The 24,058-nt window shown below is 38.6% G+C and overlaps 3 protein-coding genes across 3 annotated transcripts in view; 2 read left to right on the forward strand and 1 right to left on the reverse strand.

Moving 5' to 3' along the window:
• Positions 1-2,209: 2,209 nt before the first annotated feature.
• On the reverse strand, positions 2,210-3,205 carry LOC121898987 (odorant receptor 131-2-like). The gene has a single exon (XM_042414530.1). The coding sequence runs from the start codon at positions 3,146-3,148 to the stop codon at positions 2,210-2,212; it is 939 nt and encodes a 312-aa protein (XP_042270464.1). The 5' UTR covers positions 3,149-3,205.
• Positions 3,206-10,927: 7,722 nt separating this feature from the next.
• Positions 10,928-15,137, forward strand: LOC121898843 (diablo homolog, mitochondrial-like). Its single transcript, XM_042414302.1, has 6 exons — positions 10,928-11,026; positions 12,376-12,508; positions 12,597-12,719; positions 13,796-13,906; positions 14,066-14,162; positions 14,539-15,137. Exons 1-6 carry the CDS (start codon positions 10,983-10,985, stop codon positions 14,745-14,747), a joined length of 717 nt encoding a protein of 238 aa, XP_042270236.1. The 5' UTR covers positions 10,928-10,982; the 3' UTR covers positions 14,748-15,137.
• Positions 15,138-20,793: 5,656 nt separating this feature from the next.
• nectin3a (nectin cell adhesion molecule 3a) overlaps positions 20,794-24,058 on the forward strand; it is a 33,951-nt gene continuing 30,686 nt past the window's right edge. Inside the window, exon 1 of the mRNA XM_042414763.1 lies at positions 20,794-21,078. Within this exon, the coding sequence (XP_042270697.1) occupies positions 20,991-21,078 (88 nt within the window). The 5' untranslated portion in view covers positions 20,794-20,990. The remainder of the gene's footprint in view (positions 21,079-24,058) is intronic.

Below are 24,058 nucleotides of genomic sequence, written 5' to 3' on the forward strand. Positions count from 1 at the left end.
ATTATTATTTATTAAAAGGGAAATGCTGAAGAAATCTGTTTCATCAGGACTGTATGGGCATGGTTTGATCAGACTTGATTGACAGTTGCCTAGCAACATAAGATAACAACCCCTCAACTGTCATCAAATTCTGATTGAAATGTTGCTTAACATTGCTGATTGGTGCACCAAAATACATGACATCACGTTTTTCTATCAGAGCCCCACCCATGTCAAACCAGTGAGAAAAGCACAAACAAACCCACAAATACAGAAATCTCAAAAATAAATAAAACTGTTCAAACTTTAACAGATGTAGGACCTCATCGATTATAGAAAGAAACTGAATGAGAAAAAAGTTTTTAGGTCCTTTAAGGGTAAAACGTCCCGGACCTTGTTACATAACTGTCTCCATACCCCCAGAGGTGCACCCCTGCAACTTCAGTATGTCATATTTCACAGATAATATTTCAAACAGCTAACAGAGCTAATGGCTAACAGAGCTCACGGCTAACCAAGCTAACACATAAAAAGTACATCAATGTAACTGCTTTGAGGTAAATTCTTAATATAAACATTAATGACTTTTAATAATGCATTTAAGAGGGTCCCTTGTACAATTTACACATTAGTTCTCTGAGAATCTCTTTAATGTCCAAGCAAAATTGGTGTTGTAACTGAAATACACCTAACCGTATCAATATTGAATCGAATCGAGTTGGGTTGTGGGTTGAATGAGAGAATGAAAATAATTACCGTAAATATACTTAACTGGCCCATGGATGTGGAATTTGGCTTAATTAAACAATTACCTATGTAGCTAGCAGTTTTTGTCCAGGGCCATTGGTCCAAATTTGGTCCTGGGCCATCATATGAACATTTATCATATTTATTTAAGACATCTGTTTTAAACATAACAAAACATTTTCTTTTATTACAAACTTTCCAGAGGACCAGAGTAGAGAGCTTGTGAGACACCAGAGAAGACAGCTGTGGATGGAGTGTCGCTCACCTCAGATGGTTTTGCTGGGTTTCACGTCTGCTTTCTGAATCCCTAACTGTACCTACCAAGACTGGCTTTCACAGCGAAACATGCACTCACCAAGCACTTTATAAGGAACACCTGTGCAATCTAATGTAAGCTCTGCCATAAATTCTACTTTTACCAAGCCTATACATATTTTGTACACCCCCTCAGGGTGATGCTTACAGAACTCGGTGCAAGCACCTCATTCCTGACTGCATCACTGTCATGCCAGTAATGACAGTAAAACACACCATCTTGTGTAATATTGCTTATCACCTTTCTGACAATGTCAACAAAAACTGAAAATTGAATTAATTGAATTTAAACACTGTCTTTTAATTTACTGTTTGATTAGAAGAGATGGTTGATCTTTGTACAGTTGATGTACGAATGTATTAATTCTTCATCTTGTTTTTGTCATATGACCTCTATCTTCTTCAAAGTAAATAAAAGGTATACTCTCTCTTTGTTGACATTGTCATCCACTTTTCCCTGCTAACAGGCTAGCAGTGCTTCAGTGGCTCACATAACAGTCACTACTTTAGTGTTTTGTGACTAAGACATTCCCTTTGTCACCATCCTATAGATAGTGACAAAGGGAATGTCCTGATATAGTTTATTATTATTATTAATCCAGCAGTGTGCTTTGGTGTTTACGAATGCAAAGCACAGATTATTTTAATATCAAAACAAAGCTGCTTCTTTCAGGAAATATGTAACCGGATGTTTAATTTAAGTGGTGGCTTAAATTGTTCAAATCATTAGACTTCTTTTGTGATTAGCTTTTTATTGAACCATAACACAAATGACAAACAAACCACACAAGTAGTCTACAGAAAGTAAAACAGGCCACAGCAGAATTACAAAACTCTTCACATTGAGGTCACAGACATCACCTAAGACATTTTGAAACTATCTCATTCCAGAAATGTGCAAAAGGAGGCCTTCAACTGCATGGTGGATTAACCAGTTGTGGACTACATGATGTCAATACAATCTAAATAAATGCAAAAAAATATTCAATTTGGCATTAATGGTTGAACAGTGTGTCCATCAGAGCAATGTAATCACAGTTATGCTCATAACAAGAAACAGACCATGTGACCGTGTGAACACATACTGAGAAACTGAATGAATAAGATACGTTCATGATGCAATGCAATAAACTGTATATGACATAAACAGAATGGTGATTTTAATTTATCAAGAGGAAAAATCATAAGATTTTTTCTTGTACAAGCCACAGAGAGCATAATATTTCAGTGCAAGAAAAAACTTGTCATCTCTGAGGCCATAAATGAGAGGACTCAGACATCTTGGAACAAGAATAAAAGTAATGTAGTTAAAGTATCTGACATCAATGTACAACATGAAATCAATCTGAAGTATAGCAGCTTCTATGACAGGGCACCATAACTGGATGAGACAGAGGAGCAGCTGGAAAGCATGAAGAATAACTGTCCTGAGCCCTTTCCATGTTGACTTTTTATTCTCTCCTGATGCAGCTTTGGCCACTTTCATTATTTTAATATAGGAGATCACAATGGTTATAAACATGATAGAGAAGTAAAACTGACTTATAGCTGACCTAAGATGACCCTGCCACCTGTGAATTGTGAACGCCTCCACAGAGCATATTCTGTCCTGGGTGTAGAAGCTGTGGGTAGCAGATGCAAAGAAGACAGAGAGAAAAACAATGCAGGGTATGGAGCTGAGGCTGTGAATGATGAGGATGCAGTGCAGGGCTCTGCGTGTGGAACACAGCTCTGCATGCCGCAGGGGCATGCAAATGGCCACAAAGCGCTCCAGTGTCATTGCTGTCAGAGTAACTGGTGTGACGAAAGTGTACAGAGATAAAACAATGTATATAATAAGACACAACCACGTCTGTATAGTAAAAGGAAAATAGCTCATGATCAGCAAGGTATTTGTCAAAATTAAAATCAGACAGTCAGACAGTAATGTATTAGCAAAGAAGATGTAGCGCATGGTTGTGTAGAAGAAATGCTTCATAAAAAAGGTTGTGATCAGCAGAAAGTTGATATAAAGGAACAATGTCACCAAAACCTGAACTAAAATGACCCGATAATTGAGCTTTCGCAATAAGGGTTGACCACCAACCAGTGAGTTATTATCAGCCATATATTTCAATATTGATTGATTGACTGATTTTCTTTTATTTTCGTGTCATGCACACAAAGTGCCCAACCCTTGTGGGTTTACAAGACACCTAAATAATAGTTGCTGTTGTCAGACATTTAATTTCATTACAAATTTATAGATTATTATACAGCTCAGTCTTCAACAAAATATCCTGCCGTCTCTTACAAGCTTGGCAAATAAAATCTGCTACAAAAAAGATTCTCTTCCTGAAGCACAACTCAAGTTTTTCATAATCATCCAGCCCAAAGAAATCAACATAAATGGAGGACATTTTACTTAAAACTACATCCTTTACCTCCTCGTAGACAGGACAGTAAAACAAAAAATGAACCTCATTCTCAGTTTCACTGAGCTCATACAACAAAGTCTGTCCTCCTCTGGAGTGGAATTAAACGTGCTGGTCTCTAGGGCAAATGGTAATAGTCCTGAATGTAACTGTGCACATAAGGATCTTTGTCTTTTGTTTAAATTATACTTCACATAAGGTTGCAACTGTAACTATTCTTTAACCTCATTCTCAGTTTCACCAAGCTCACACAACACTGTTCTACACTGCAACTATTCTTTATGAGACAATAAGTCCATCATTTTTGTTTATATTATATATCAACAGTATTGTAACTAAATACAGAATACAGACCATTTGGATCTGAAGACAGAGCTGAAATCAAGAAATTATGTGTCATTATCTAAACTGTGTCTGTCAACATATTCTGAAACTGAAACACTTGCTATAATAAGATCAACATTTTTTAAAGCATCACAGCTGCAGCTGAAGTTTACTTTCACCAGAGGAAACACAATATACATCTATGGTATCTCACATACAGTCAAAGGACATCAGTTACTTCAGTTTGCCAAACCTTCCCAGCACTAACGTGGCATCATGGCACACAGTTCCCAAGACAGAAGTTAATGCTGATTCAGCCATCTGAGAGAAACCGAGGAGAATAACAACACCTTTAGCTTTTCACCTCGATGTCGTCATCACTACTCACTAAAAATGTTTCTCATACTGGTGGCTACCTTCAATTAGACACACTGAATGATGGAAAAAAGTTTTGAGTTATAGCAGTAGTTGGGCTCCTTTAATCAGTTCTCAGCTACCGTTCAACAAAACAGTAAATAAAACACAGCAAGCCCCTGTTTTTATTATTTTTTCTTTTAGTTTGACTCAGGCTATTATCATTGTGCTAAAATGTAATGCAGATACCCAATATGACTTATATAAACACACCTGCAGTATACAATGATAATCAGATAAGATACTAAGTAAGAATTTATTTTAAGCCTCAGGTGCATTAATTGTACAATTGTACATTGTGTTCAATTAATTCTTTTCTGCACACTATGATGTGACTTTAAGCACATATAGATAATAATCAATTAATTGTTTTGAGTGATTTTTAAAGAAAATATGTCTACATTCTCTGATTCCAGTTTCTCGAATGTGATGTGAGAAGTAATGTGTTTATGACAGTAAACTAAATATATTTGTGTTGTGGACTGTTGGTTGGGACAAAAGAAGACATTTGAGGACGTCATCTCATGCTTTGGGAAACATTGATTGACATTTTTCACCATTTTCTGAGATTTTATGGACCAAAAGACTAATCGATTAACTGATAATGAAAATAATTTCTAGTTGCAGCCCTACCAGTGTTGTTGGATGATGTTGCATTGTACTGTGGCAAAATTGAGCCATGTTCAACTTTTTTGCCAGACATCACTGCATCTTTTGCTGAAGACCCTCGCTGAGCTTTGTTGCGGCCTTATTGAAATGAATGAATGTTTGAACACCGTCCACATATACCCATTTGTTATGCAGCAATAAGGACTTTCACATATAAATGTAGGCAGTTTGGAGACAGTAAAGAACCTGTAGCTCATAATGCCCTAAATCCTATTAAGCTGCACATATGATATTCGTGTGGTGTAGCAGCTATTTGTATTTTATGAGAATTGGAGTTTTTAACATGTACATACATACATATATAATATACAGTATATATGCATGTCTGCATTTGTGTTACTATTTAATGTAAGTGATTTGTATTGTATGTGATGCTTGTTTTTAATGTTCAAATTTCATTTTTTTCCTCCTCTGATCTTTGATGCAAAATTGTGTGAATTGAATGGAAATGTAATAAACGAACAAATCAGGAAGGTCTATACTACTTTACAATAAGTATTTATAATGTGCTTAATCACACACACATCAAAAAAATATAGTATATTTGTAATGTAAATGCACAGCTGTGTTCAGTATGTGGCCTGCACAGTCATCAACTTCTGATAGTTAACTTTCGAATATCATGAGGGATTATTGCTTGTCCAAAGTCTTGGCTTGTTTTTCTTCATGTGATCATGTTTTCTTGAATGTAATGATGATGATAATTAGCCAGCTATGTGTATTCTTGTGTGCAATAATGAACTCCAGTGAAACTAATTACAAGTGATGGTTAATGGCATCATTAATTATTTAAAGACTACTCTGTTGATGTCTGTTCTTAATGAATACACCTCCTAAAAGTTTACAAAACAATCTTGAATAAAAGTACTACTGATACAGAAATGTTTGAATTTAATATTGTCAGAATTTATATTAAAATATGTTCCAGTTTCTGATATATAAGAAACTATAGTTAAATAAAATCAGTTTTAGTAGTGTAGTTATAACTCACATCTTAATTTGACGTGTGGCAAAAATAACTTTATTATAATGCAGAATAATGAAGAATTTAGTCAATAACCAGGCTGTTTCATATTGAGCCTATGACCTTGCAGACCTTTCAACTACCACACTGCCCTTTGTTGATTCATGCCAGTAGTGTAGCTTATGGTGCTATGCTACCGTGCTGCGTTTACACACTGGACACTGGAGTATACAGTAGATGCAAGGACTCACTTCCCCAATTGAGTCAGTGCTGAAAAAAAAGAGGGAAACATAGTTAGACTTATTTGTCAATTACTCCTGACACAAAACACAACACAGAACTTTGGAACAAATGTGCATGCAAATCAATTATTATTTGGACAGACTATCACATGAATGTTACTTTTTTCAATGATTGCTTATGTAACATATGCCCCTTGCATGTTACATTAAACACATTAGTTGTGCTTTAAATGGTCACTATGTCTATGTACTATGTCTGTACATATTTGTGTTATTTTCATTATTTTATGCTGTTATCTTATATTTAACATTTAATACTTGGCTACATAGTTTTTTGCAGTCAACTAGAAAAAAAATCTGTATCATCGCCAGCACTTTTATGACTTTACAGAGCTCTTATAAAATATATTGTTGAACCCTGCACTCAAATATAACTTTCAATGTTTCCTGGCGCTGCAGAGAAGTGCTAATCATTAAAGGCCAGACTACAATGTCTCATGTTGCGTAAACAGATATTTTGAATAAAATACTGTTTTAGATAAATATGATACACCCCACTGAGTTATATATAATAATCTTGAAACACCTCCTTTAGCTGAATCTCAGAATCAGCTTTATTGGCCAAGTATGTGTACACAAACACAAACACAGAGTCTCCAGCTGGTGCAGAATGCAGCTGAATGTGTACCAACAAAAACTAGAAAAAGAGGTCATATTAATCCTATTTTAGTTTTGCTGCATTGGCTCCCTGTAAAATCCAGAATAGAATTTAAAATCCTTCTCCTCATCTACAAAGCCCTTAATGGTCAGGCACCATCAAATCTTAAAGAGCTCATAGTACCGTATTATCCCAATAGAACACTGCGCTGCCAGAATGAAGGCTTACTCGTGGTTCCTAGTTTCTCCAAAAGTAGAATGGGAGGCAGAACCTTCAGCTATCAGGCTTAAGCTTTTTGATAAAGCTTATAATTAGGGCTGACCAGGCTTGCCTTGGATCAGCCCTTAGTTATGCTGCTATAGGCCTAGACTGCCAGTGGACTTCCCATGATGCACTGAGCTCCTCTCTCCTCCTCCTCCTCTCCATCTGTATGCATTCATGTACCATTAATGCATGTTATTAATTTGGCTTCTTCCCTGGAGTTTTTTGTGCTTTCTCATCTCGCAGGAAACCCCGGGTTCCAGGCTGTGAGCCTTCACTGCAGGAGTAGTGCCGGGATACTGGCGTCGTCCTGTTGGTGTTTTCTCTGGCTATTGCTGCTATTTGCTATTGCTAGTCATATCTCTATTATTACTATTGTTATTGTCATTATTGCTGTTATTCTGCTTCTCTGTCCTTCCCCCTCTCTCTCTCTTTCTTCCTCTCTCAACCCAACCGGTCAAGGCAGATGGCCGCCCACCTAGAGCCCGGTTCTGCGTGAGGTTTCTTCCCGTTAAAGGAGGGCTTTTCCTTGCCGTTGTCGCCAAGTACTTGCTCATGGGGGAAATGTTAGGTCTCTTTAAATTACAGAGTACGATCTGGACCTGCTCTATGTGAAAAGTACCCTGAGATGACTTTTGTTGTAATTTGGCGCTATATAGATAAAGAAATTGAATTGAAAAATTGAAACATGTAGAAACAACAAGTGGACAACAACATAGAGTGTCTATATACAGGTGAAACTGTTCTCTCTCTATTGGATACAAATAGTGCAAAGGTGTGAAGAATCAAAGAGTGCTGAAATAAATATTGTATGGATAAAAAATGATGTTACTTTATATATATACAGTAGGTGGTTATGCACAGTATATATACAGCCTCCTCAAATATATAATTAACAGTAGTGGATTATATGCACATGTTATTGCACATTTTGTATTTTAAACTGAAATTAACACATATAGCTTGGAGGTACAGCAGAGGTTTTAGTGACTAAGGTAACTGCTCATCAGAGTGATGGTGTGTGGGAAGAAACTGTTCCCGTGTCTGGTAGTTTTGGTGTACAGGGCTCTGTGGCGCCTACCAGAGGGGGGAAGTTGGAACAGGTTATGTCCAGGGTGTGAGAGGTCTGCAGTGATTTTCCCTGCCTGTTTCCTGAATCTAGAGGTCTGACTCCTGTCTTGTTTGGCGGCCAACCCAAACCAGACAGTGATGGATGTGCAGAAAACAGGCTCAATGACTCAACAGACTCAAAACTGGATCAGCAGCTCCTGAGGAAGGTTGAACTTCCTGAGCTGGCGCAGTACACCCTCTGCTGGGCCTTTTTAATGATAGTGTTGATGTTGGACTCCCACTTCAGGTCCTGGGAGATTGTAGATCCCAGAAACCTGAAGGTTTCCACAGCTGACACAGTGCTTCCTTATGTCTTGTGATCTCGTAGTATGACTGAGAAAAATATTATGTTACTAGCACCACACACAACTCACATTTGCCTCCTCTGTCATCAGTAGTCCCTTTCAATCCTCTGCCATCATTACAACTCACCTTTAATTCACTCTCATTTTAATTCATTCATTCAATTTGTGTTCACAGGGAGATTGTAATTGCTTTATCCTTCAATGATTGGAATGTAAAATGAAAAAAGCATTAAACTGCCCTCATTTCTCTTTGAGGTATGATGCCCTGAAACACACAACTACACAGGGAAAATGAGAGAGAGAAAGCAGATTCTGCATCTGGACATAATATCTGTGTTTCCCTCTGTAGAAATCGTCAAATGCACAGGCCTAAGTGCATTTTGCACACTGAAATGTTGCCAGGTCCCTACAAAAAAACCCTCGACATGACAGGTGATGTTGAACAGACTGCAGTTTAGGTTTATAACAAAATTACTTTTTTTTAAAAAAAAACTCTCCGAGATTCAAATACAAACCTTTATGGCATATTTCAACAATACAAAACGTACATCAGTGTTGAAACAGCACCAAAGACAAAAATAAAACAAAAAATTGAGAGTGAGGGTCCTATTCAAGCAGCATAAACAAATCTAATAAAGAAAAAGGTTTTGGGGTGTTTCTCTCCGTCATGAACTGAAGAGATTTTGCAAATAGTTTGAGTCCATTCTTCCATTCACTGATATGGGTCTTAACCTTTAATTATTTATCAATGAATAAGGTGTTTACCAGAAAATCCAAGTCTTTCTCCTTCATAAGTACTCCAGCTTTAATCGACATGACATTTAGAAGGTGCAGTATGATAGAGGATATACAAGACCACTGAGAGCAATCATTTTTTCAGATTCAAGCTCATCACTAGCCAGTTTACAGTACAGTCATTCAGACAGCAGACCAGACATTTTGATAGAAGTACAACAAACATTATACAGAATTCCAATGATGGGTCTTACAGTAATATTTTTACGGGTACCAGTACATATTGGTATCAGAGGAAATGAAATGGCAGATAAGGTTGCAAAGGAGGCCACAAAAAATAATCACATTCATTTGGCAGTTAGCTTCAGCAAGACAGAAATCGAGAGCATTATTAAGCAGAGATTGAAGGAAAGGTGGCAAAAGTCATTGGAGGAAGAGAGGAAAGGATGATGGTTTTACAGAGTTCAAAGGAAAGTGGGAGAAATGAGGTGTGCAGGAAGGAACAGGAGAGAGGAAACAATAATATCAAGACTTGGATTTGGACACAGTGGACTAGACAGTACACTATTCAAAATAGGTAAACATAATACAGGCAGATGTGAATATTGTGGGCAAGAAGAAACAGTAGAGCAGCTACACTACACCAGCTACACTGGCACTTGATTCAAAACCTTAGAGATAAAAGTACACTTTAATCTAATAGAAATTCTACATAAGAACTCAAGAAATTAGTGTTATTGAATCCTATTTCAGTAACTTAGACTAACTAATTTGATTGAGATATTGCAAATACTAGAAATTCTGATCCAAACTGCATACTAATTGGTGGCAGTAATGCACCAATTTGTTGTTTGCCAACCACCAATTAACCTCAAGGATGAAGAAGAAGATGAAGCAGGTGCAGCAGCAAAGGAAAACTACTGCGTTCCGAATTGTATACTTCTACTTTTTACTTTTAGTACATACTGTTGAATGCAGTATGCATGCTGTATACATATAATTGGGACATACTACTTCATTTGTCATCGTCAATGCACTGTCATTGCTCTGTGCTCTCTCGGCGGCTCAGTCGATGTGACGTATCTTCCGCCGTGCAGAGGATTGTAGACCAGAATAACCAGAAAAACATGCTGGCTTGCATACTGCAAAATGCAACTGGATAGTAGGACATCCTAGTACTTTTGGCATACTGCATATGACATACTATATATAGGGACATACTAAATCTTTTTCTGGAATACTAAATAGTATGGTAGTATGAGTATTGGAATGCACCCCTACTGGAAATACACTCACGAGTAATAAAACAAGGCACCGTGGTCACACTCATTTGGGTTCCTGTGAACATAGGCATTGTGGGTAATGAGAGAGTGGACAAACTAGCCAAACAAGCTGTTAAAAAAATAAAACAAAACATAGACACTCCAGTTAAACTTTCAAAAGCAGAGGGAAAGGGTTTTGCATGGGAAAAAAATCAATAAAGAGTGGCAGCAGCACTGTGATCAGGAGATAAGAGGAAGACAACTACATGCAATACAAAATAGAGTAGATATTAAGAGAAATAGGGGAGGATATAGAAAAATTACCAAATTACTAAGAAGGACATGATGGAGGGACTGAAAAGATCAGGGCTAACAGGGGCAGGAAGTGCCTGGTCAGCTGCTTTCTTATCAAACAGGATTGATAGGAAAAATCTGACAAACCGGACACTGTAGGAGTTAACTAAGTCCAGAAGATGGCGGTAATGCAACACCAAGGATGCAAGCTGCCGTTAAAACCCGGAGAAGAAAAAGAAGCAAAGGAACCTTTGACCAGTGAGAGGAACATTTTATTGTGCGGACCGACATGGCAGCGCTCCGGAGGTGGGCGGGTTGCCTCAATTTCTTAAGGTACTACAGTAAGATAACGTTATATTGGTAAAGTTTGTGATTTCTTTTAAGCATGGTATACTACGCTAACTGTGTCGTAAGAATGAAATGTCACAGTCGACTTTAACATTGATGAATGAGGATGTTTTGTTCGATATCAGTACTAGCAACGATAACCGGAAGTTGTCAGTGCACACCTTAAACCTACCTTTTTACTGTCTAAAATGATCAATATGTACACGTTTTCTGGATTGTAGAGCATCACATAGATATGCAAGACGAAAAGTAAATTACGGCACAGTTGAATATATTTTGAAGCTAACCTCCGTTGTTAGTTAGCGAGCACAGACAGCAGTTCAGAGCTGTAATATAAAATCTCTGGATTTAACATGTCGTAGTCTTGTCAAAAACTAATTATAAACACGTTTTTATAGGTAACGCTTAACTTCAAAGGCCCCTTAATTTCATATTAATTTCCTGAAAGTTTTCTGACTAATTTACAGGTATTTAACAATTATTTTTAGGACATTTTACAGAAAGTTTGGTGCAATTTGGTACAAATTATAATAAACAAACAAACAACAGTGTTTAGTTGGTGTAGTTGGTAAGTACAAACTCATATTTGGGTTCATACGTAGTTGTTAATTTGCATAAATTCTTAACAAATTAGACTCGCAACAATTCTTTAACAGACAGAAATTACTTAGTTTTCTGTGTGTAGTTTTATGTCAAACAATATATTAGCATATTAGATTATTCCTTTAAAACTCTGTAAGAAACATCCTAATATGCTTATATATTGAGTCTAATTTATTAAGAATTTTTTCAAACTACATATGAACCCAAATTTAATGAGTGGGCACTTAACAACTAAACCAACTTAACACTTTTTTGTTTTTTTCTCATAATTTCTACCAAATTGCACCACACTTACTGTAAAATTTCCTAAAAAAAATAATAGTTTGGTTTTGTTGGTAAGTGCCAACTCATTATATTTGTGTTCATTTGTAGTTATTAATGTGCAAAAATTCTTAATAAATTAGACTCTCGTTATATTAGCATATTAGCATGTAATAAGAAAGAGCGTAATATGCTAATCTATGTAAATCTAATTTATTAAGAATTTATGCAAATTAACAACTACAAATGAACCCAAATATAATGAGTTTGTACTTAAAAACTAAACCAACTTAATACTTTTTTTCCCTGTTTTTTTTTTCTTATAATTTGTACCAAATTGCACCACCCTTTCTATAAAAGTCCTAAAAACGTATTGTTAAATACCTGCAAATTACTCAGAAAATTTCCAGGAAATTAGTGTAAAATTAAGGGACCTGTAAATAAAGTTGTACCCTGTTTATTGTCTACAGGAGTTCTTCTCGTGTCCTGTTCAGCAGCAGGAAACCTGCAGTCCACAAACTGGGAAAATGGACAAATATTCTGTACACCAGTATAGCATCTCTAACCGTGGGCGGTGGGCTCTGTGCTGTCCCTTTCACACAGGTAATGCATATAATAAATAACCGAAGCGTTCTGTATCACTAATGTGTATTGTGAAACTGTTTATTCATACATTCTGTTTCTTTGGCAGGTGGATAATCTTTCTCATGATTCTCTTATCAGACGAGCAGCCTCTCTGGTTACAGGCAGTTCGAGCACTTTTCTCTCTCAGACCACCTTAGCACTCATAGATGCCATCACAGAGTATTCAAAGGTAAGTTTTCATCTTGTGTTAAACATTTTCCCTAGATACTAGGATGACCATATGCAGATTCAAGAAGTTTATTTGCCAAGTACTGCATGTATAGTAAACAATCTCATCCATTAATCCTCCACACAATCTGCTAAAATTTACACAATGTGACGTGATGACACTGAGCTGTACACAGCAAGAAGTAATGGAGGATGTCTTGAATGTTATTAGATTAAATATGTATAAAACTGGGCCAGTGGTGCTTGTGGCAGCTCGATTTTTTTTAAATCTATTGGAAAAAGTAAATGAGCTGTCATGGCTTCTTGGCAAATATGGTGATTTTTCTTGTTTTATGAGAATAAGTGTACTCAAATAAATGCCACAGGAGGTGTATTTGCTGTTTGAAACTTTCAGTTCTGCCTTTAAAGCAGGAGCAGGTAGAGGTGTTATGAAACAACAGTTGTATCCACAAGGCTGACGGTGCATAAACTGTTTGCAAGAGAGAACTTAAACACATACCAGAACCTAATCCTCTCAAAGTCATGTAAACAACTTCAGTTTCCTTTAATTTCCTAGCTCCTGATGATGTTTATCAAGCAAAAGCAAAAGTCTGTCCATGTTCTGGTGCTGCAGAATGTAGTGTAGAGACGAGTTGATGGAAATGTTGGCACTGTATGCAAACCACAGTGAAAGCTGTTACAGATCTGTCACAGTCATGTCTCTTTAAAGGCCCAAATCACACAAAACATGTAATTTTGTTCCCACTTAACTTAAGTGATAGACATGAAGAATTTTGGTTTTATTGGGCATGACTTTAAAATCTCCATTTCTTAGATTTCTGCTGCCACTGCAATACAAAAGATGTGAACATTTTATTTGTGGTGCTCAGAGCATAAAAAACATTTCATTCCAGGATCATCAGCGATAATCTACAGACCTCAGTGAACAGTTTTCAGCTTTTTTTTTCTCTTAAGTTTCATATTATGCTTTGAAAATTGTCCATCCCCCAGAAAATCACCCTCTATGCTGCTCTGCCTCCATAGTTCACAATTTTAAATGTGAATGACTGCATATGTTCTCCCTCTGTTTCCTAACAGGCTGTGCACACACTCGTTGCTCTCCAAAGACGCTATGTAGCCTCCCTGGGAAAACTGACTGCAGCAGAGGAGGATTCCATCTGGCAAGTGATCATTGGCCAGCGAGCGGAGGTTAGTTTGTGTTGTCATGTTTGGAGAAAGGTTGTTTGAAACAAACCTGAACTTAGCAATCAATTTTTGTGCTCATGTACTTATCGCCACACCATAAATATGACAGCGGACCTGCAGCAGAGCTGTTTGTGTTTTATGTTATTCTCTCTGTCCTGACAGGTTAGTGACAGACAAGATGAATGCAGGCGTTTCGAGTCAACCTGGGTCAACGCCGTCAAGTTGTGTGAAACAGCAGCTGAGGCTGCGTACACGTCAGGTGCGCAAAAAGAAAATGTCTGCATGTTATACGGCTGTGTGATTGAATGGTTCTGGATGTCATGGTTGAAGGGTGGAGGCAGGTTTTCTCAGGGCTCTTGTTATGATGAATTAAAGCATGTGGCTGTGTATAATCTCCTCAAAGCTTTATACACTACTGCTTGCGCCTGTTCCTATTCAGCTGCTGTCAGTATTACACTTTGGACAGTGTACGGATCATTTGCTGTCACTCGGTAGGGCTTTGTGTAAAACAAAACGGAGATGACGGACAGGAGTGCCTGCGTCTAATGTCTGAACTTGAGGTGGTGTTATGTCAACCCTTAAACTTTCTCAGCAGTTTGACAAAAAAATGTGCGTTTGTACGTGTGTGTTCCCAGGAGCTGAGCAGGCGTCCATCACAGTGCAGACAAACATTCAGGTGGCCCAATCCCAGGTGGAAGAAGCACGGAAACTCTCACAAGACGCAGATAAGAAGTTGGCTGAGACTAAAGTGATGGAGGTTGAACGGATGTCTCAACACGCTGCCTCCTTAGAGAGTAATAATGATGAGGAAGACATGCCTGAGGCATATCTCCGAGAGGACTGAAACAAATACCCAGAGGTATCAGAAGATAGGGGAAAGCCTAAAAATTGTTTATATGCCTTCAAAGTAACATGGCTTTCGCCGACCACTACCACAACAACCATGACATCTGAGTACGTTTCTATCACCTCTACAATGTCTGCAACATACTACATGTCTCATTCTTAGATTGTGTTCAAATGTATATGTTCACATCAAATAATGCAGACACATCTCTTTATTTCAGCACTTTGTTTGGTTTTGATGTTTTGAAATGAATGGTAATCAACTTTCTGCAGCATAGAAGACTGTGTTGTATGTGTATTGTGTTTTGACTTGACCAGCATCAGACTCAATTGTGTTTATGTTTTATCAAAATTGATTATAATAAAGGAAAGGTATTGATCGAATGCACAAAACTTTATTTTTCTTTGTCTGTTTGCACAATACCACCAGAAAATGAAATGTAGCTTGCTCAGGCTAGTCTTTTGTAACATCAAGTGGATGTAAATGACTGAAAAACATTTTTAACCGATGCTAAAAATAGATGCAAAACAATGTTTCCATTTCATAAGGTTGCCAAAGGATGAGTTTGAAAACAGCATATCTCAGATTTGTTTGGATTTAATTGTTGGTGTGATCGGATATCGTACATGAGAGGTGTTTGTGCCAACTATGTGAACAGAACGTCCTCTGTGGTCATCTTGGAAAACGCTCTGTTTGCTGAAGTGACCAGAATCTGCTTCGTAAATAGCGTAAAACCCGGAGACACCACACAGTTGGCTAAATAACTCTGTAATTGTGAAATTCGATCATTCAGTTGGAGGTACCACATTCATTTTTGCATGTTACTGTTAGTGTTATTGAACCAATTCCCCAATGATTCCCACTCACATCTTCTGAGAATATCTTTGCAGGTGGTGTTGTTTTACTTGTTGTTTGTATCTCTCTTTTTCACTCAACAACTCTACCTTCACTGCAAATTACCCGTACCTTGACTGCCTTCTGTAGAGCTTTTAGACTGTTTCTCACTCCCCCTGTCATCACATCATCTACAGCGTCACCTCTTTCCACACTATGACAGAAGAGAAAACAAAGCTGTGTGCTGTTTGTTTAAAAAGAAAACTGGTTGGATCATGATGTTTTTTTGAGACAAATATGAGGAAAACAAGAATATATTTTATAAATTTGGATAGTTTTCTATTTAAAGGACTTCACACGGACAGGAAATCACTTAGTTATTCTGTTATAACTTGCCTGGTTTTGTTTGCTTTATTCCAGCAGATGGCGATATAAATACATTGCAATACATTTTTAATTTGTATCACTTCAGTTGGATTCCTTGCATTTGCACTTTCATATCTAAACTGTCTGTCTCTTTTTTTTATTCCAACAGATCTGATCCATACTATTTTGTTTGGTGATTGTGATTAAATTGAAACCCTACATTGTTGGAGATCTCTTAATGAGACTATATTGTAAACTTACATTAACATGTAGTCCATTTATGCCAGTTTGCTCTCACCTATGTGCTTTCCTTCACAGTAAATTGTACACTGATAAAGTATTTGAGAAAGTTGAACACGCACACCTAACCTACAAGTCTATTCCAAATCTACACAGTGTAGAATCTTATCCTTTAGTAGTGTAAATATGCGAGGTGACAGGTAAGCTGCTTTAATTGTCTTCACGTATGCCTTCCAAAGGTCACTGTGCACTGCAGAGGGTCATTTCAGACAGAGCTCATTATGGGGAAGACCTATGTGGAGCTGCAAACACAATAGTGTAGTGTCAGCAGCAAGGTGACCTCTCCTTGCTCTAGATGGTCAAGCCTTGGCAGGAGATGAGACCATGAGTGTGGCGATGGGAGGGGGGAGGGAGGGAGGTTTGAGGTGTGCAAGGACTGGCTCACCAGTGTGACTAGAGAGGAATGTTGTGTTTAACAAAGGCTGTTTTCACAGACTGTAAAACCAAATGTCCCAGACAGTCTGTGTGGATGTGCACCCACTGGTCACAGGGGAGGTGGTGCCAGTGCAGCATTGCCTGCCTGGAAGAAAACGTAATAATGCTTACAGGGAAGTATTTTTGCAGCATAAACCCTCAATGAGGTAACCACAATTACAAAGGTCATGGGCCATAAATGCTCATAAACTATTTAGTGCTACTGAGGGGGTTTGAGTATTTATGCAGCATTTATGCAGCTCAACTATCTATGCCAATGGTGTGAAAAAGTTGAACTGAAGCTGCTTCACCCAAATTGGTGGCATTATTAACACATTAAATGTTTTGTGGAAGAAAATAAGATGTGATTTATCATGTCATAAATACATGAGCCTCCTCGTTGCACTGACTTTTCTGTTGCGATGCAAAGTGCCCAGGAGGGGAGATTGATTGGTGAAAAGGGCAGCACTTTCACCTGGGGATTTATAGCTCTTTGAGGATATAAATAAACCACCAGAGGGTATAAAGGCAGGGGGTATAGTGTGGTGACACATCATGGGTCATGCTTTAATCACAGTGAAGCTGAGCTGTAGCGCTGGAGAGGGAGCAGGTTCAATTTTGAAGGAGATGGAAGAGCCCTGCAGAGTTCATGTCCCCTGATGAGGACTCAGAGCTAATACAGGCTATGAAGACGTCACAGAAGAATGAAATAGGTATCTCAGCATGAGCGTACCATATTGAAACAAGCATTTTTTTGCTTATCTTCAGTGAATAAATATGATGTCTAAAACTGCTGAGGGAGCAAGTTTGTCTGTTCAAGGTACAGTACAGTGCATGATAATAACACTGTGCTGCACACAACGCTGGATTCCTGAATGTGTCAGTCTAAAAGCTGTAATTATCTCAAAGAAGATGAACAATGCAAGAAAGAGTTTCATTACCACATTGTTTTAGGACAGTATAGTCACAGTGTTCCTGTTCTGAAGCTGGTGAGAAAACACATTTTCAAACACGGAAATCAATGATGCTTTGGTTGCATGTGACTTCTTTGTCCTTCAGCAGCTGTTTTCCTGGAGTTTATATTAACTTTCACATTCACTTCCTTGTTTTCACCACACTTTTATAACACTGGTTACCATCATCACAGACTGTCATCATCATGTTAGTTGTCTGCTCATTTAGGTAGACTTAGGTCTGTTTAGTGGTTTCTTCCAATTGACGATAAATATGCCTATTATGTCTTAATAGGCTCAAAAAACGTGTATAATTCTATATTTTTACTCTACTTAGCATGACGTGATAATAGCTGTGGCTTTAAATGGTAGCCGCATTCTAATCGATTGAACCTGCGATGGGAGTCTGCAAGCTCTTCCAAATGTGTAGACTGAAAAACAACAGTTATATCGGCAAACAATTAGAAAACTGCACATGAAACAATATAAAGTAGAGTGGGTTAAGTGGTTTGAGAGATGACAGTGTAACCACAGTGTGACAGTTGCAAGTCTCCTCACAAAAACCCATGAGGCCTGCCGAAAACAGATAAAGATTCAGTGTCTCACTCAAGGAGACTTCATCTGTTCAGTCACTGCCATGAAGAAGATAATCATGATTAAAACATTTATTTGTACAATTAATGGTTTCAGTTTAGTATGCTGGATCTTAAAAGTGTTTCTTGGGAATAAAAGGATCCTCTACTTATCCACACAATGTTAGACTTTTCTATAATCCCCATGTAAATAATTAACAGCTATCCACTTATGTACTCAGTCCTCTCAAGGGTCAGATTAACCCTGTAAGGGCCTGGGGCAAAAATGAGCCGTGCGCTCCTACTGACCCCCTTATTTCTCTCACTTTCTGCATATTGTGTCTGTATAAGTAACTAGTAATTAATTTGCAGTAATCTGATTAAGCACAATTTTATTTAAGGATATGCATAATGTATTGTAAGTGCAATATAAACTGAAATAATAAAAGTATACACTGATCTGAACATTAAAACCACATGCCTAATATTGTGTAGGTACCCCTCGTGCCACCAAAACAGCTCTGACCCGTCGAGGCATGGACTCCACAAGACCTCTGAAGGTGTCCTCTGGTATCTGGCACCAAGATGTTAGCAGCAGGTCCTTTAGGTCCTGTAAGTTGTGAGGTGGGGCCTCCATGGATTGGACTTGTTTTTCCAGCACATCCCACAGATGCTTGATTGGATTGAGATCTGGGGAATTTGGAGGCCAAGGCAACACTTTCAACTCTTTGTCATGTTCCTCAAACCATTCCTGATCAATTTTTGCAGTGTGGCAGGGTGCATTATCCTGTTGAAAGAGCCCACTGCCATCAGGGAATACCTTTGCCATGAAGAGGTGTACTTGGTCTGCAACACTGTTTAGGTAGGTGGTACGTGTCAAAGTAACATCCACATGAATGCCAGGACCCAAGGTTTCCCCGCAGAACATTGCCCAGAGCATCACACTGCCTCCGCTGGCTTTCCTTCTTCCCAGAGTGTATCCTGGTGCCATCTCTTCACCGGGTAAACAACACTCAGGCACCCGGCTGTCCACATGATGTAAAAGAAACTTTGATTCATCAGACCAGGCGATCTTCCTCCATTTTGCCATGGTCCAGTTCTGATGCTCACATGCCCATCGTGGGCAATTTCAGCAGTGGACAGGGGTCAGCATGGGCACTTCAGCAAATTGTGCTACAGTACCTCTTCTGTGTGATCAGACCAGAGAGGCTAGTCTTTGTTCCCCATGCGCATCAATGAGCCTTGGGCACCCATGACCCTGTTGCCAGTTCACTGGTTGTCCTTCCTTGGACCAGTTTTGATAGGTACAAACCACCGCATTCCAGGAACACCCCACAAGACCTGCAGTTTTGGAGATGCTCTGATCCAGTCGTCTAGCCATCACAATTCAGGCCATGTCAAAGTCACTCAGATCCTTACACTTTCCCATTTTTCCTGTTTCCAACACATCAACTTCAAGAATTGACAGTTCACTTGCTGCCTAATATATCCCACCCCTTGACAGGTGCCATCATAATGAGATAATCAATGTTATTCACTTCACCTGTCAGTGGTTAATGATAATCCAGCCTTGGTCCTACTTAACAGCAAAAGTCCTCTCAAATATTTTCAGGAAGCAATATGCATGAGGATCCAGTATGTGAATCTATTTAAGCAATCTCTATTTCTTCAACTTCCTCTTTTTTACTGCCCTACTTCTTCCACTTTATGTAGCATCACTACTGTTACTACTTCAACAGATGTACCGCTAAGTTACCATCACTGGTGGAAGAAGTATTCAGATGCTTTACTTAAGTCAAAGTACCAATACAGCACTGTAAAAATACTCCATTACAAGTAAAAGTCCTGCATGAAAAATCCTACTTAAGTAAAAGTACATAAGTATTAGCAGCAAAGTGTACTTAAAGTATTAAAATAAAAGTACTCCTTTGTATTATTATATATGACATCATTAGATAACTAATACTAAAGCATCAGTGTGTAAGCAGCATGTTACTGTTGTAGCTGCTGGAGGTGGAGCTAGTTTGAACTACTTATACAGTTGGCTAATTCAGTCAAGTGGTTTCCAACCTAGGGGCTAGGCCCCTCCAAAGGGTCACCGGATATAGATGAGGGGTCGTGAGATGATTAATGGGAGAGGAAAGAAGAAAAAACAAAGTTCTGATACACAGATCTGTTTTCAGGTTTTGGAATTTTTCTCTGATCGTTGAGTTTTGGTGAAATATGGGATCATTGGAACATTTATTGAAATAAAATCATGTGAGAAGTTCAGAGGGAAAAATCACTATTTGGTGGAGCTGTCACAGACATCTGAAATGTGACCTCGACTACACACTGCTTTTTGTAAGATATCAAGAGCCAAAAAGGCTGGAAACCACTGGTTTAATCTTTAACAATGTGTTGTATTTTAAAAGCTTGTCATATTATTCATTGTGTCAAATCTCCATCTGAAAGGGAACTTAAAGCTGTCAAATAAATGTAGTGGAGTAGAAAGTACAATATTTCCCTCTGAAATGTAGAGGAGTGGAAGTATAAAGTAGCATCAACAGGACATACTCAAATAAAGTACAAGTACCCCAAAATTGTACATTAGCAAACTGAGAATGGGGAATGATTGGGACGTGTGCGTGCGTGCGTGCGTAGGCTGCGTGTGTGTCTGTTTGTTGTCTTGCAGGAGTGGTACAGCCCACGCGGATCGGTCGCTATGGAGAGCAGCTCCACCAGAAGCACGAGCCAGCAGCCAGCAGAGAGAGCAGGGACGGATCCGACAGTGCCAAAGCGCACACAGACAGAAAGGAATCATGGAGAAAAGATCACCGCTCAGGAGGACTTTGCCATCAAACGGACTGCGACTTTTAACATCACTTCTCACCTTATACGGACTTACCTGTGAGTTATGGGTTTCTTTGTCATTTCGCACACACTTCTTTTTTTTGAGGCCATTCAAAGAAGTTGCGGCGGAGCTGCTCGCAGTGCTGTCCACCGTTAGTCACCGATACAATACGGCCAAAACCGGCTAGTCCTTGCTTTATTGAAGTGGGATATGTTCCGATGAAAGCCGGCTAGCTTTGTTTAAGCTAACGGTTCTTGCCTTTGGACAGTTATCCTAACATTACGTCGTTAGGAAAGTAGCTGCTGGCGTCGGTTCACCGTTAGCTAAACCTCGCTCGCCTTTCCCATTTGACTTCAACTCCTTTAACGTCACCAACAATAGTTAATGTTAATGTCTCTACAACAGAGAGAAACTGCTTATTACACACAAGCTAACTCAATGAAATGTTCAGCCCAAATGACTACACGGGACAGGAGATAACTTTAAGCGCGGCACTGATTAGTTGGTAATTATGCGCACATTTTCTAGCTAACATTACTTCCAGTGTGTCACATCATAGCTAACATTACTCAGAGAGTGAAGGGGAAATACCGTCTGGTTTCTCCCACTCATATGGCCAGCAATTCATTGAGAGGCACCAGTGATTCGTGGTGTACCAAAATAGAAACGAGAAAGGGCATTCTGGGTGTCTTATGGTTCTTTTGTGAAAAGTTTGCCAAGTGGTTGGTTACAGATGGGGGGGGGGATAAACGTTATGTGATACAGGAGAAGGGAGGCTGAGCAGGCTCCTGCGCTTTGGGCGTGAGGGGTGGCAGGGGAAATGAAGACATATTTCGAGGGAGGCACTGCAGTCGCAGAGTCTCTGGAAGTATTGACCTGCAGTTGGGCTGCATGCCAGCCGGAGCCCCTTGCAGTCTTCACACCGACCCGAGTGGTGCAGCTGGAGAGCTTTGCTGTATCCCTATACTGAGCTGGGATTACAATAGATGACAGGCCTGCAAAGACAAAAGAAGAGACAGATGGATAGAAAAGTAAATACTGCCTAGGAATGCACCTTTTTTTTTTACCTGAAGGTCAATTAAAAACTTTTCAGATTTGCAGTAGCAGTTTCTAAAAAAAAAAAGGAGCATAAACATTTTCCATATAACAAATACAGAAAGCCTATACTAATAGGGCTGCAATTAATAGTTAATTGTATAATCTTCTGATTATTTACTTGATTAATCGATTAATTGCGTGGTCTATAAAACATCAGAAAACAATGTTTCCTCAGAGGCCAAGGTGATGCCTTCAAATGCCTTATTTTGTTTGATCTACAGTCCAAAACCCAAAGATATTCACTTTATAATCAAAGAAGAACTAAGGTAACTAGTAAACATTCACATTTGAGAACAAGAACTATGTAATTTTTTTACATTTTAACACAAAAAAAGGACTCCAAACAATTGATTTTCTGTTGATCAGATTCCTGATTACTAAAGTAGTGCTGAAAGTGTAGTGGAGCTTGTGTAGCACAGTCTATACTGGATTTTTGTGGCCAATATCAACATTTGACAGTCCAGTGACGATATATCTTCTGATCTCCATATTTTTCATATAAACACAATGAAACATTTTTGTTTTCTACAGAATTGTAAGCAAGATATTTATTATCAAACACATCTTTGGCACCTCTGCGCTGCTATTTCCTGAAATTTATCGGTCAACATGCAGTATATGTCCATAACATCTGTGATATATTGGCCACGTTAATTTCTGGAGCTGGCTTTAGTCTGTCGTATCTCTACTGCTGCCGCTGGTGTCATCTCTGTATTGCTTAAACACACGCACACAGACACACACACGCACACACGCACTTGCATACTTTTGCACAGCTGTCTTCACATCATACTTTTCAGTCTGTAACCACAAAACACTGGTTCATAAATCAACACAGAGAACTGATAAACAATGCACTCTTGTAAACTAAGCTGATTAGCTTCCAAACATGTGCTGTTCGGTGCCATGTGTATGCAGGTTCACATTCAGACCAATTACCTCAACAACCAAATTCACAGATTATTAATACAGAGGACAAACTAACCAGCAGAATCTCCAGGTGTTGTGTTTGGAACAAAAATCTGTGCAGTTTTTTTTTTTTCCGTCAGTAGCATATGGTTGGAGCCCATGCGGCCTGGGCGTTCTGTTGTGTGTTTAGCGTAACACAGATGTTCTTAGTGACTTAGGACATAGTGACACAAACAGTTTTGATGTCAGTTTTCTTGACTGTGTCATTTTCTGATGCCCTGTAGTGTAGACAGGGGTTGTGAGGAGGGGATTCATTTAAGGCGTGGCTATGGGCTGTGAGGTCTGTAATTGAAGACCATAGTTTTGTGGTTTCTTCTCTTGGGGTTGCATGATTCACAATCTAAATAAATAATGTAGTAATGGAGCCACCGAAATTACAGACTCAAAACAGAAATAGATTTGAAAAAGCAGTGCACTGACAGAGCAAAATTTGGTCCATATAGAGGTTAATGTGCTTCAGTGGTTATTAATTAGCAACGAGATGTAGTTTAAGAAAAAGTACGTTCGTCGTTGAAAATCCAAACAGTTACAGATTTGTCACTGTATGACGAAGGGCAGATCAGGTCAGGCTACTCTTTGTGACCTTTTGTTTGGAGGAGGCGATCATTTAATGTTATCGTCAATTTGAACACAAAATTTGTGTTATATACATGTATGTAGAGACATAAACTTGCTGTGATAATGAATTTTACTTGACTCACTTGATATTTTACCATGTTTTTTTCCAAATGATGATTGGATATTGTTAAACATAACTTAGAAAAGTATACTGACTTGTAATCCAGTGACAAAATACATCACCATATGGCAAACTTTGGGTGAGGGCTGGGGTTTATTATCCCCACTGGTTATTTGCTGTTGGAATTTTACGCAAGAATTGACTTAAATGTAAGTTTTTAGCATTTGGATGCACATCTGTGGGTCGCAGCTGTTACATTCATCCGATCCTCTTATTTGATCTCAAATCTC

This window comes from Thunnus maccoyii, chromosome 6 (assembly GCF_910596095.1).
Source record: "Thunnus maccoyii chromosome 6, fThuMac1.1, whole genome shotgun sequence".
Classification (NCBI taxonomy): Eukaryota; Metazoa; Chordata; class Actinopteri; order Scombriformes; family Scombridae; genus Thunnus; species Thunnus maccoyii.